The sequence below is a fragment of the Chamaea fasciata genome, unplaced genomic scaffold, assembly GCF_029207755.1.
Source record: "Chamaea fasciata isolate MVZ Bird 193981 ecotype frontalis unplaced genomic scaffold, bChaFas1.0.hap1 SCAF_9, whole genome shotgun sequence".
NCBI classification, from domain to species: domain Eukaryota; kingdom Metazoa; phylum Chordata; class Aves; order Passeriformes; family Sylviidae; genus Chamaea; species Chamaea fasciata.
The window spans coordinates 4,216,181-4,231,083 of NW_027094094.1; the positions used below are offsets into that span (position 1 = coordinate 4,216,181).

A 14,903-nucleotide genomic window follows, 5' to 3' on the forward strand; every position below is an offset into this window, starting at 1 on the left:
GCCAGAGCAGTGAAGAGGGGCAGGAGGAGGAGCTGCCTGAGCAGCTGCATCTTCAGGGCAGCTGGGGAGGGCAGGCTTTGACTTTTCTGACTTTTATACCTCCTGCCGTTTCACGATCATCCTGTAGCACAAGGTGTCCTGGAGGGAGGGCTTAATCTGTCAGTCACTGCTTCTTTTTAACAGATACGAATGAGAAAGTAATGGGGTGGGCCCATTTTTTAAACAGACACTGTGTGGAGTAAGTTTAAATTGCTTTTGTCAGCTCTTGGGGTTCAAAGCACATTTTCCAGCAGGTTTCATTGAGAGGCTGTTTGGGGGTGCACACATGAGCAGGAATGTTGTGGAGGGGATTGACAGACTCTCTTGAGAGACGCTTTTGCAGTTTTCTCTTAGCACTGCTCAGCAGGAGCTTGGGCTCTCCCACCTGCACTTTGACATCTCTCCCTTTTGGTTACACTGGGCAAACCATTCCCTGTCCTTGCTGAGGATTCCTCAGGTTGTAAAGTCCAACTATTGTTAAAGAGTTGTCATGAAACGTATTGCTGAAACACCCAGGGATGAGCAGGGCCAGGTTTGCGTTTGTCACAGATTAAAAGAAGATTGCACTGCAACCACTTTACAGACAAAACCATTTTCTTTTATAAGCAAACTGATATATAATGCATTTGTAATGAAACTGTATTTCTAATCTCAGACCTATGCCTCCTTTTTAGCTCACTTTAAGGATTTTGAATGCAACTATCTCTTCATCCTGAAACGTACTTACACTGCCTTTGAGTATAGAGGCATTGAATACACGTTTAAAGATGTTGCACAGCATTTGAATTCCCTTTGGTTTCTGGAAAGGCTACATTTGCATTTACTCTGTGTAGCCTTTTGTTTCTTAAACCCACACACGTACTTGCAAGGAATTTTCAAATGTTAACATCCCTTTTGCGGCTGGCTGTGAATCTGCAGTGAATGTGTGAGCTGGCATGTGGATCCCTGCCAATCAATGCTGTGTCCAGCAGAACCAAATGCCCTTTAAATCGTTACCTGGGAGAAGCAGAGCGCAGGTTTATGAGTGTGGTGGAGTTTTGTAAGAACTGACCATGATTAAAACTGAAGGAACATTGAGGGGGAAACAAAGTCTTGATGAGAAAAAAACAGGCAGTTGATCCAATTATTTTTTGTCACTGAGAGTATTTACTGAAGTTTAGGCTTTTACAGATCCTCTGTACAGACCCAAAAGATGAGAAGTTAAGGAAGCCAAGTCCAGTTAAGATTAAATACCTTTAGATTTACACCCACTAGCATAGTTTTGGAAATCAGCAGCAGATCTTGGAACACACGGAACAGGTCTAGAGGTGGTCAACATAATGCCATGGTCAGAAGCATCATTACTGCGGGACAATGACAACAACGACCTTGTCATTTGTGCTTCTCTTGGCTCTTCTAGAGCTTGGGAAGCGTCCGGGAGGAGGGAGTCTGTTTCCTGGGAAGCGCTGGGGAGGAACAGGAGGGAACCTGTTTCCTGAGTAAGGTCGGGGAAGTGGGACCCTGTTCCCTGGGTAGGGTTGGAAAGGAACAGGAGGGAACCTGTTCCCTGGGTAGGGTCGGGGAGCAGGAGATCGTGGCTGGCACCCTGACACTTTGCACTGTACGCAAGCTCTGGGCTGTCCAGCAGCTCTGTAAGGGAACCGGACAAGCCTCTGGCCTGATGGAGAGTCCTGCCCACAGGTTGGATCCTTTACACACCTGGAAAAGGAAAAACAAAAAAAAAACCAACTCCACACATAAATTATCATGTAATGATTGTAGCATGCTCACTTAATTTCCTCAGTTGCAACAAACTTTCTTCCAAAAGTGTCCAGCTGTGTTGTTAATAACAACTCACAGCACTGAGCCCCACATGGGATGCCACCACATGGAATTTGAGTGTCTGTTGGTGTAATGTGCGTCACAACACATTCAAATATCACCCGTGTAAAGGCACCTAGTGGAATTTTGGTAATATGTATTAAATCACATTATCAGCTGTACAGTGATGAGGTAGTGGGATTTTACTGCACGCTTTACTAGGGTTCATGCTTAATTAAAACTATCTAAAGGACAGCTCAGCCCTTGAAAGAAGGATTTTGCTTTTTGGAAGCTTAGAGCTGTCCATGAAGGATTCCCCTGGACAGCCAAAATAAAAGCAGAATCACAGCCCCTCTGACATGTCTTTGAAACCCTCCCACATCGTCTGGTGCCATAAATCAGTGACTCCAGCAGGAATGGCTCCAGGGACATCTGAACCAACAGACATGCACCTAGAATGCTGCAGAAACGGTGTTTTGCAAAATTTTAGTGTGATTAGTAATTGGTAGTATGGATGTGACTGAGTAGTCAAACCAAGTTGTACCTGAGCATTTGAAGGGTGTAAGAAAATGGTGTGAAAACATGTTTGGAGTATCCCAGTCTGGCTGGGGCATCTCACATCCATGAGTAAATATTTACCCTTCCAGCGTTATTTCTGGCATCCCGGGTCTCCTTGGCTGGCACACGATGTTCAGGTATGCCAGCAGCATCCTCCTGACGGAGTCAGGCAGGGGATTTGGGTCTGCTGCCGAGGGAAGAATTGAATGTTGATAAACCGGAGGTAAACACAGAGCAAAATGCAGCACGTATTAAAGTCTGGCCTGCTTTGCAAATTTAAACACGGGCCTGGAATAGCAGCTGAGTAGAAAGAAAGTGGATTTCTCTCTCTTTGTTGATGTTCCATTAAAAGGTCATTTCTCCCTCCTACAACTACCAACTAACCCCGAGGTAACTCCTGGGTGTTGTTCTCTCCTGGAAGAGGGTGAATTTGCCAGGATCATGAGATGTCTCTGCCTGTGAGCCCTCCAGAGCACAGGGCACTGGGTGGGCAGCAGCTGGCAGGCTATGGGACAACATTTCAAGCATATTTTAACCATAAATGATGCAGACTTAGGCCAGCTCATCGCCTTGGCACTCACCAAGGTTGGTTCTGCTGCCAGCCTTGTATAAGCAGGGTATGATCCCTGGCTGAGCCCGGCATTCCCAACCTCTCTGCCTACATCCAGCCTCTCTCCCTTCCCCTGCACTCAGATCCCCTCTGCCAATGCACTGCCAGCCCTTCCCAGCTCACATCTCTTACCCAGAGTATCCTGCCCTTAGGGAGAGAAGTCATTCAAAAGAGAAAAGAATCAAATGCCTTACCTGGCCCCTTAGTTGCTGCGTTGGTCTTTGGATGGGCTTTTAATGCAAAAAAAAAGGTTAAAAAGTGAGCTGACTGAGGAAAATATGTGCTCTTATGCCATCAGTTAATAAACATTGTGATGAGGAGAACACATTAGGACTAAGAAATATAATTAGCAACAGTTCTGAGGAATAGAATTGTCATTGACAAAGGTTTCATACTAAAGAAAGTGTGGGGGCTTGAGTACTACAAGTGACATATTACTGGCATTAATGAAAGCAAGATTTAATTCTGTTTATCCCTCTGTGTGGGGCGATAATCCCATGCTCAAATGTCTGCTTTGCACCTGAAGTTCAGTTTCTTGTATGTTTTACCAAAGCAGCCAAGTGCCTTTTATCGAAGTGTAGCTGATAAGGCCAGATTCTAAAGAAAACCCCTTAGTCTGCTCTCTAAGCAACTGAGGCAGAAGGTTATCAATTAGTGAGCAGAATTTGCAATTCAGTTTTTGAAAAGATAAAGCCCACTGTGGAAAACCAAGGTTCAAAGCAAATACCACTGAATATGTCAAAAGGATTCCCGCTGACTCGACTTCCAGTGGGGATGAGACTTTGAAAGTGCAGGGGGGCTGACTGTGTAGGAGTGAGGTGATCTAGAGGAAATCTGAATTTTTATTGGTGTAGTGTGTCTGCCCCAGTGAATTCCAGTTCCTTAGAACTTCCAGCAGAGCAGGTATTCCTCCCTTATCAATACCAACAATTCAGATCCCTCAATCTGCATGAAAGCCAAAAAAAAATTATCCCCCAAGTTCAATATTAATTTCATGAGATGATGCATGCAGTGGAGACAGGGAGCCTTGCCAGCACGTCATCGCATCCCAGCTTTGGTCGAGAATTAAGGGTATAAACCAGGGTAAATCTGCATCACTTACTAGTGGCAATGGCTGTTGTTACTCCAGGAGTTGGAGGGACTGATGGAGTGGGTGAGCTTGTCGCTGTGAGAAGAGAAAATATGAAGTTAAATATTGTTCATGTTCTAAATACACGGATGACTCATGCGAAGTGTAGTATGCTGTTCACTGCAGCTGAAGAAATGACCAGAAATAAATACCTGGGTTTTCAGCTGCTGTGGGCTTGGTCGTGACTGTCAAGGAAAAAAACAGAACCACACTTCAGTGTCTGTTCCATTATTGTGTGGGCAAAGCCAGGGGTGTCAGGGGGGAGTGGAGCAGGATTTTACTCAAGCTGACGCTTGATCCTGAAATCCTGACCGATATACCACAGTCATACACACCTGCTGCTCCAGGTGTTGTGCCTTCTGCAGGGGCTGCTCAGAGGCAGGAGAAAAAACAAAACTGCACGTTAAAAACTCTTCTCCCAGTGCTGAGCAGCTGAGAGTCACCCAAACTTGCAGGTCTCACTTGAGGGCTGGACAACAGTGCCGCTGCCCAGGGCAAAGTTCCGGAGTGGGAACAGCCTCAGTGGGAGGAAAACACATCCCTGTGCTGGCATGTGGCAGCTCTGGGTGCCTGGAGCTGTTTGCTAAACACCACTTTGGGGCTGGGGTTGCTGGGATCAAGTTTCTAACATGCAGTGCCCTGTGCTGCTGAGGGCTGGAGATGCCTTGGTGGGCACCGAACCTGTCCCCTCCCATGGCAAATACATCCCAGTGTGTGCAGTGAGTAGGAGGCAGCTCAGGGAAGAGCAGGAAGGCTGAAATTCTGGGAATGGGATAATCAGGTGCCAATCTGAGTTTATATTGCTGCCCTGTGTCTGCCCCTTCCCGAGTGCTTTCATCAGAGCCAGTGTTTCTCCTTTCACTTTTACTCCTTTATCATTTCTGGAAGCCACAGGAAAGGCAATTGGGATTATCTCCAGTTCTAATCCCTGAGATTATATTATTATGGAGACAGGGAGGCAGTCAGTACATGATCAGAGCATGGTAAACAACTGAACATGTAACCCAGAGCAACACTTTATTACTTGTGAGCGGTCGTGTCTGCTGGTGCAGCAGTGGATGCTGCTGCTGTGAGAAAGAAAATAGGAATTTAAATATTGTTTCCATATGAAATGTATTTTTTTTTCCCCTGACACCCGTAGCATGTAGGCCATATTTACTCTTTATTACTTACCAGGGGTAATGTCTGCTGGTGCAGTACCAGAAGGGACTGTTGCTGTGAGAAAGAAAAGGTGAAATTACATATTCAGTATACATTTTTGCTCTGAAACCTGTAGCATGTAACCCAAAGCAACACTGTATTACTTACTGGTGGTAATGTTTGCTGGTGCAGTAGTAGGAGAGGCTGCTGCTGTGAGAGAGAAAAGGTGAAATTAAATTTTATGTGCGTGTTAAATGTATGTATTTTTCCCCAAAACTGATAGCATGTATGCCCCAGTAATGCTATTTTACTTACAAGCGGTTACATCTGCAGGCTCAGCAGCAGGAGAGGCTGTTGCTGTGAGAGAGAAAAAGTGAAATTAAATATTAAGTGTATGTTAAATGTTTATTTCTCTTCCCCAAGACGGATAGCACGTATGCCCCAGTAATGCTGTTTTACTTACAAGCGGCTAAATCTGCAGGCTCAGCAGCAGGAGAGGCTGTTGCTGTGAGAGAGAAAAGGTGAAAATAAATTTTATGTGGATGTTAAATGTATTTTTGTTCCACCAAGACGGATAGTGTGTACGCCACAGTAATGCTATTTTACTTACGAGTGGTTACAGCTGCAGGTTCAGCAGCAGGAGAGGCTGTTGCTGTGAGAGAGAAAAGATGAAATTAAATATTGTGTGCATTTTAAATGCATATTTTTGTTCCACCAAGACCCATAGCATGTAAGCCAGAGTAATGCTGTATTACTTACTACAGGACAAAAACGTGAAATTAAATATTGTCTGCATTTTAACTATATACTTTTCCTCTGGGACCTACAGCATTTCCTTATAGGAAACCAGGGCTGAGATGTAATAGTGATAGAGCCTAATTTTTGTGGGATACCTTGCAATTTAAGGGATATGGCTGGGGGTTTTTTTTTTCCCATCCTTTAAATCCTGCCTGGTTCAGCCTCTCTCCCTGCCTTTGCTGACCCTGTCACATAACAGATGGTTGGCACAGCCCCGTTTCCCCAGAGCAGTGGCAGGGCTATTTCCTCAGCCCAGGCTCGTTCCTGAGAGCTAGGTACTTACAGAACACTCCACACATTGATCTCCCTTCCACAGGGAAAGGCTTTCAGAGATCTGAAGTCCCAAATTAGTTTCATGGGCCTGGAGTGTCTTTTTCTTTCAGAGAGAGGAATCGGAGACGCCGCCAACGACATAATTTGAGTCCCTGGTGGTTTGTGGCCACCATAAACTGCAGAGTGACCAGGTTTTCATTTCGGGATCTTTTGCTGTCACCTGGCAGCAGTTTGTGACCAACTAATGCACATCCTACCCAGATGAGGGCTGTGTTTCCTGGGACTCTTTGTCCTTAATTCCTTTTTGCTGGCCCTGATCAAAGCTCCTTCCACCCCAGCACCATGCCAAGCATTGACTTCTGCTGAAGAACTGTCAGCAGCAACTCAGTTCCCCAAGATCTTGTTCTGAACAAGACTGCTAAATAAGAAATAATTGAGAGAAATGCTAATTAAGCTGTTCATCCAGGTGCTGAGTATTCATCAGGGATGGTGAAAGGTGTTAAATAGGAAGTTTAGGGCTATTTTAAGGTTGCATTAGGTGGCTAAATCCAGGTGGGCATAGTGAGAAAGAGGCAGATTAAAAATTCTCTTTTCAGATCCAGGCCTTGAATTGCAGGCAGAAATGAATATGTTGTTATTCAGCTGATATTAAAAGTGGCTTTATGGGAGGGAGGCACCTTTCCCATAAAAGTTTCTAAATGAATTAATTGTTTCAATAATCTGAAGTATGATCAGCAATCGGAAATTTTTAGAGGGACTTTTTCAGCAAATAAAGTAGTAGTCTCAAGAATCTTTATTGTCTTCATGTGGGGTGCCTGCAGACAGCTGAACAGCCACTTTACACTTTCAGCAAATCAATAAAAGAAAATAATCAATATCTGTATCTCTTCAAAGAAAATTCTTTGATCGGTGTAGGATATAATCAAAGGAATCAGCGAGCGCTGAATTTTCCTGAGACTTTGACACAGTTTACCTCCATTATGTCCAAATTTAAGTAATGAAGTTAGTAGCACTGGAAAGGAGTATTTTTTCCCTTTAGCCTTTGGACAGCATCCCTGTTACACACAGTGTCTGTAAGTAAGATGAAATTGTCTGAACAAGGAAGGCAAGCAGTAAAATCTGATCAAAGCTCTGTAAAAGAGTCTTCTAAGAAGGAAAATGTTTGTTTCTATCCTTTTGAAAGTGAAATGACTGTCAGGAAAAAGGCAGAAAAAGAGTGACTGATATTTCTTCACTCTGGTGAAATTCTGGTTTGAACTTTTTTTTTTTTTTTTAATACCTAAAACATATTTCATAAATTCATTAAAGCAGCTCATTCATTAAAAGGTTGCACCTTCCCTCACTGTAGACAGTGGTGCTGGAGTTGTTGAGGGCTCAATGCTGCCTGTGGTTGGGGCCGAAGTGCTCAAATTGTCTCTTTCTGTGACAGAATAGTCTGTTGAAACTTTGAGGGAAAAAACCCAGGAGGAGAAATGAGCAATACTACCCAACATGAACAGGAACCAGAATTAAATTTTGATTGACCCGTTTGCATTTGTCATGTTGCTAGAAAACGGTGAAGTTTTTATCAGCACATAGCTCCACAATAAATAAATATATAGGAGTTGGATTTTTAAGTTTCTTAGCTACTGGAGACTGAAGCAATATGTTTATAGCCCTCCCTATTAAAACTTCTTTGCGTAAATTTTCCGTACAGTCTGGCTGTCCCTTAGGCTCCAAACTGATTTTGCAACTCAGACTTTGCCTATGTAAGCTGTGCTTAGGATTCCTGGTGCAGGTCCTGCCTCAGGCTCCTCATTCATTGAAGTGGATGCAAAGGAGGGTTTTGAAGGGACTGTGAAAGAGTTGAGAAAATACATGACTGGAGAAGAACATCAGTCCGTGATGGAAAAGGGAGCTGATGATTGCTGATATGCTTTTGATTTATGTCCTTGAAGGAAAAGAGACTTGGATTGTAGCCTCTAAAATCTGGCCACTTGAGTCAAAATACTCAGGTGAGGTTATATTTTGTCAATATGGAATACAAGCTGAACTTTTCTTCACTGAGACAATGAGCTAGCAGTTGACTGATCTTAAGGTTCATTAATTTACTTTAATCCTATCAATGCAATCTATTTGGAACAAACTCAAGTACTATTATTAGATTTTATGGGCATTGTGTCTGTATCTTACCTTGAGCCAGTGTGGAAAGGACTTTGCCAGCTGGGGTTGTCACATCTCTTACAAGTGCAGCAGGTGACAAGTTTGATGCTGAAGTTTTTTCAGAGGCAGTGAGAAAAAGGAAGAAACGTGAAAACATGAAGGAAAGAGCACTAAGGGAAGGCTGAAATCAGCTCTTGATGAATTTAAATGCCTCCAGATTCCCTGGTGTGGATTCAAAATGTGTCCCATCCAGCTCCACTCACAGCTCCCATCTGGCTGGTGGCAGCAGGTTAGTGGCAGGGTGGCCAAATCCACAAACAGGAGCTGCACTGAGAGGTGCTGATTTTGCAGCATATTTTGGCTTCTCCACTGAAGTCCCCTCCTAACCACATTTTTTCTGACATGCTGCATGTTGTGCAAATGCCCCTTACCTGTCTGTGGTGCAGTTGAGTTTTCTGATGTCCTGCTCTCCTCGGTGGTGGTGGTGGTGGTGGAAGGGATGGAGGCAGTTGTGTTAAGGGAGGCTGAAAGGGTGAGAAATGATTAATGATAATTAATGGCTGCAAGCAGCAATTAAAAGCTTAAGAGTGATTTCAAAAGCTTGTGGCTTGATTTAGGTCCTAGCTTTAATTAAAAAAAACTGATCTAATGGGTGGTGTCCCTACCCATGGGAGAGGGTTGGATCCAAGTGACCTTTAGGGTCCCTTCCAACCCAAACCACCCCATGATTATCAGTCTGCTGAACAACCGGAGAGGCTCAACCCCCAGCTGAGGGAAATGAGTGCAAATGCCTGTCTGTGGTCCTTAATATTTCCAGAGCTTTTATGAATTTTGGACACACAGAATTACAACGATCTGGACAGTTTTTCTTTGCAAATTTCTAAGTGCATTCTTTATAGCTCCAACTCTGAGGTATTCATCAGTAAGTGTATGTATCCCTGATATTTTTCAAGTGAAGATGTTGGCAGGGGATTGTTCCTTCACAAAAGAGGAACTAAGGGCAGCTACATCCTTTGATATGAATATTTACAGATTTCCATGGTCACATCTTAATTTAGCTGGAAACCCCCAATGAACAGAGTGGGTTTTTTTAAAAAAAAAGGCCCATGTAAAATGACTGTTCTTATCTTCACCAGCTGTGGTTGGGATTTTAGGAGCTGATGTGATAATTTTGTCTGCGACAGTAGTGGGTGCAGAAGACACATCTGGAGCCGGTTGAGGAAATACAAAGCAGAGAGAGTTTGGCAGCAATAAGGAGTGAACACGTGCATGAAAATCTTGATAAATGTAAATAAATTTGGGCTTTGTGGGATAGTGAGTCATTGCACGGCCTTTTATTTTTGATTACTAAAAGATTACTTTCACCTCACTTAATATTTATTAACAAAGGCAGTCGGTTTTTGTGTTCCTAACTGCATTGTTTCACTGCTGGAGGTGCAACAGTCATTTGGAGATGTGCAAAGGAGCCATTGTAAGGGAGATAAAAGCATGAGATGTGTCTTGTGCCTTGGGAGTGATTTCCAGCCCCCAAGTGTGCCTCACCTTCCTTGAGGGTTGTCACTGTCCCTGGAGCAGGTGATGTCTCAGTCTGAGCTGGGGCTGAGCTGGGAGCAGGGGAGGAACCTGCAGAGACATTGCAAGGATCTGTGACATCATTCACGCTTTGGGTTTCGTGGGAAAGAAAGGCAGATCCCTGCACTTCAGCTTTTGGTCATGTGGCTCAGAACAACATCTTCCAGTAGTCATTGAACCTGAGAGATTTGTGTTCCTCCTGCCTGCTTTAAACAAATCACATCAGCTGCTCAAAATTTCCACACGTGACATTTGCAGGGTTTTTTTAACCTTGCCTTTGCCAGCAGAAATCGGGGCTTCTGTGGTAATTGTCACAGTTGCCACTGTGTTAAAACCTTAAGAATAAATGGCTTTGGGAACCAGCTTTTAGTTTCTGTGGTACAAATAATAAAATACATACTTATGATTCTATGATTCTATATGGTAGAAAACTGCATTTTATCACCTGCTCTTCTGTGACTGTGTATTATGAAGAGCATAATTAACACCTAGAAATCCCAAGAAACATTGGTAGAGTCTGTACTTTAAGATTTCCAGGGTGTTGTGATTATTTCAGAAAAAAAAAAAATGGAATCAGAAAGTTAGACCTGGAGTGTAAAGACTTGCCTCATGTTTTCATTAATTGTTAATTGGCAAATACAGTTTGTATTAGCAATGCAAAGAAATAATGAAAATATAAAGAAATTATGTTGCAGTGGATGAATAAATAGTAATTTGGAGCAATAAGTTGTAATTCAGAGCATGTGCCTTTGTAGCAAACTGTCTGCCAAGGGGCTGTAATCACATGATTTTTCTGAGTGAAAAATTAGACTGAGCACTGGGGAGACTGCAAAAAGCTAATTTTGGGACTCTTGTCCCAAAAGCTCAGCCTTACCTGTTGGTGCAACTGTGGAATGCAATGCATCTGTGAACAGCAAAAAAAAAAAAGGAAAAAATTACTTCATTGGGCAGTTATTTATATTGTAGATTTATGATGAGAATCATTCTTGTTTCCCCTCACACATGCCTGGTTCACGACTGGATGGGCCTCTATCTTCTCCTTACTCTTTGTCTTTCTCATTTTGGGGGTTGGCTGTAATCAGATGTTGACTAAAGTGCTCCTGAACAACCTGTTTTTCACTATTTTCTTACTCAGGGCTTGCTGTCCAATCTCGTTATTTTGTGCGAGACATCCTTTTGCTCCTCAATCACTCACATTTAAACAGAAGAAGCACCCCCCACCTCCACTTTTCAGCCCTGGCCTGATTTCCAAGCTCTACCCTGATGTTTTCTGCATTTATGGCAAACAGGATAGCACATTTTTCCTTGTTTTTTATTTTAATTTTTACCTGAGCAGATGACACCAACATCCTCATTGAGTCCACAGTTGTGCTTGCCCCAGCCGGCGTGCCGGCAGTCCCAAAGGTGGGATTCAGTTCCTCTACACTGCACATCATCCAAATGGATTACTTTCCCACTGGGGCCATAGTAAGACAGTCCCAGGACAGAGAGAGCTTGGCCACAGTTAAGTTGTCTGCACACAACGTTGGCGCTCCTCATATTGAAATAATCATCACAGACTGTGCCCCAATTTCCATCATGAAAAACTTCAACCCTCCCGGCGCATCGGTCCCCTCCAGATTCCAGTCTCAGCTGTGGTGGAGCTAAAGCAAAAGTTGACAGGTAAATCTCAATTTGTTTGTTTATAGCTAAACTTCTGATGTCTAAAATTTGAACCCCCGTGGCTCTGCTGTGTGCAGGGCCTGCTCTGTGCTGGTGGGGTGTGGCTGGCTGTGCTGCTGAGGCACAGCTCACCCAGGGCTGGCTCAGGGGTCTCTGCACATCTGCCAGGTGTGCTCACACTCAGGAGCAGGTCTCCTACCTTTCTGCTGGAATTTTTCTTTAATCCAGTCGGAAAATTTGTTCCATATTGAGTTTGGGTCTCCATCGGGCCGGTTCCACCAGGCTCCACTTGCTGTGGCAGAGAAGGAAACGTATTAGCCCTGAAGTAATACATCATACTCTTGTTTTGTAAATCATTCTATGCAGGCAGCTCTTAATCTACACTCTGTGAAACCACCTCTTTTTGTAAGGGATTGGCAAAACTTTTTTCATGGTTCCTATGATGATAGATAAAGCTCAAATGATCTCATTCAATAGCAAGATTTTAAGTTTGAAGGAGCATGTCATGCAGAGCATATTTCCACCTGGGTCTGACAGACTGCTCTGTGTTTCTTTCCCCCTCTTTCTCTACATTTTGAAATGTACAGTATAGAATAATTTTAATTAAAACTAGAATACTAGAAGAAGAACATTCAGAAAACAACCTCCACAAGCTATTTCCCTCACGGAAAAGAAACGAAGGAATATTCTTCACCCTTCTTCAGTCTGTAACTGAAGAATATAAGTTATAGAATAACTGTAACTGTATAATAGAGGTTATACTTTGAAATATAGTATCATAATTTAATATTACATGTATAATATATATTGAGTTATGTATTTTGAAATACATATATTTTGAAATACAAACTATGGATTTGAACTGAATCTTTGAAGTAGAAGACAAACCATCCATTCTACGGTACAAAACTCATCAGCAATATTCGAGGAGAATCTCTGCCACCACTTCCCAGCAAGCCAACCTGTACTAGCAAATAATTCTGTAACATTTCCCTGCAAGCATGAGAAAATTTTCAAGGCAGTACCTGGTTCAGACAGGAGAGTGGAGCTCAGCAGGAGCAGCCAGGTGAGACGCACATGAAGGTCCATGGTTGTTGGGAGTGGTCTGTCCTAGCCCAGAACAGCTGCAGAATTTATAGCAAATGGGTCCTGGTCTGCATCAAAGGCAGGTACTGTGCAACCTGATCCCTCTCCCTGAACTTCCAGATCGATGCCAAGGAAGTGATTTAGTGAGGATTTTCCTTTCACAGGGTACATCCAGACATCCGGATGAGGGGATCCAGCTCAGGGAGCTGTTCCAGACTGGCCACCAAGATCTTCCCAAACACTCCCCAAGCACCTTTGTGGCCCTGTGTCGATGGTGTGGCTGTTCCAGGAAGGAGGGATTTACTTCTGGAGATTAGGCTGTTTGGTAAGGATTCTCATGCCACCCATTAAGACAGTTTCCAATTTACAACCATATTAACCAGATTAAACTGATGTGAGGGTTGTGCCAAAAGATTAGCATCCTAAAAGTGCCAGGCAAACCTCAAAGAAATTCTCCTTGTTTCCCAAAATTACTCCTAGAAGAAGCAGGTTTTCTTATGTTCCTGACCTCTCCTTAACCTGGGAGAAGATCCCTCCAGCATGTTTCAGATCTGACTTGCAGCCCTCAGAGCAAAAAAAGAGTTTCCAGTCTTCTCCCTGGCATGAGGTGATGGTGTCAACACCACCCTGGCCTCTGATGTCCTAAAGGATGCTTCCAGCTCTACCTCGTTTTGTCCTGTCAGGGAGAAGGGACTCAGCCACAGAGAGTAAAAAAACAAAGCTGAATTTTCTTAGCTGAACTAAAAACGAACATAAATTCTTTCTTTTCAGGAATGCTTTTCTTATTTTCCTGGCGCAGTGCAGCCCTATTTGGAGCCCTGATATAGGGATAGAAGGTGACATGGAAGGAACATGGCTGGATGCAAAACCCTTTTGTTAGTAAGAGGAAATCAAGATATTCTTTTTCATCATTCCTCAGTCTCCTTTACGAAACAGGTCCCAAGGAAGTCATGCAGAGGGGAAATCCTGTGTGCCAAGAACCAGCAGTGATGACAGCAGGGCTGACCTTTGTGGTCTTGGAAGAAGAGCAAACCTGTTCCCCAGAACATCTTCTTAAAGGAATCAATCAAAATCTGCTGCTAGGAAACAAACAGGGTTTGTGGTGACATAGCTTTGGGCTGGAGGTTCAGTTTTAATCTTTCTTCACAGAGTGAAGTTTTGCTGCACTGGCAGATCTGGAAATAGCTTTATTTAGAGTTTTGATTTCTATAAGTATCCGGGCCTAAAAGGGACTAAAAGCAGAGGGAAAATGCGGAGCTGTTCCGGTGGCTGCTGCCGCTGGAGGGCAGCGGGGCCCCGTCCTCGGGAAGGGAGCACGGGAATGGGAAAAGATGCTCCGACACCTCCGAGTTGCTGTGGCACCCGTAGAGACGCTCCACCCGAGCAAATCCCTTTAAAAGTACTTATATTTGTAAAGAATTCCACTAAAGTGCTTTTGGAGGAATAAACTAGGGCTGACTGCCTTTCTCCTGCATGTGTATTTCTTTGTATTTCTCATTCCCTGGGGAAAAAGACAAAACACTGATGGTGTGTGAACTCACAACGTTTTCCCATGCTGTAGCAATGCATTTGTTATCTCTTTCAACATCATACTGCACTCCTGAAGAGTTTTCTGATGTGGTAAACCCTGGTTTTTGCTGAACCCGTTGCATTCCCAGCAAACTGGGACAGGCCCTGTCCAGTGTCTTGCCACAGCGGAGAAGTTCCCAGTGCCAGACTCAATTCTGTACCAGCCCCTTCTCCAGCTCAGTTCCCTTCCCTGAACACACTCCAGCCCTTCAATGTCTTTGTTAACCTGGGCACCCAAAGCTGATCCCAAGGTCTGAGGTGCCTCAGCAGGGCTAGCACAGGGGATGGTCACTGCCCTGCTTCTGCTGGCCTCACTGGAACAGGCCATGTTTTCTCTCTGACAGCCTTTCCACTAAAAAAGTGGAACAAAGTCCAATAAGTTCTGAAGTGAAAGGTGTTTTTTGAGGAATGATTAGAGAAAAGGCAAATCCCAGCTGAAGTAAATCACATCCTCAATAACATAACCTGCACAGCGATTGCCTGAATTTCTGGTGGATTTATTTTAAGGTGAAAAGTTTATGTATA

The 14,903-nt window shown here is 43.7% G+C and overlaps 1 protein-coding gene across 1 annotated transcript; it reads right to left on the minus strand.

Annotated features, from left to right (window-relative positions):
• Positions 1-1,030: 1,030 nt before the first annotated feature.
• Positions 1,031-12,812, minus strand: LOC136294136 (uncharacterized). Its single transcript, XM_066191623.1, has 15 exons — positions 12,749-12,812; positions 11,923-12,015; positions 8,921-9,013; positions 8,520-8,597; positions 5,887-5,928; positions 5,740-5,781; positions 5,592-5,633; positions 5,445-5,486; positions 5,310-5,351; positions 4,472-4,504; positions 4,289-4,321; positions 4,110-4,172; positions 3,202-3,237; positions 2,479-2,584; positions 1,031-1,737 (listed from the first exon to the last, which is right to left on the minus strand). Exons 1-15 carry the CDS (start codon positions 12,810-12,812, stop codon positions 1,380-1,382), a joined length of 1,167 nt encoding a protein of 388 aa, XP_066047720.1. The 3' UTR covers positions 1,031-1,379.
• Positions 12,813-14,903: the final 2,091 nt, after the last annotated feature.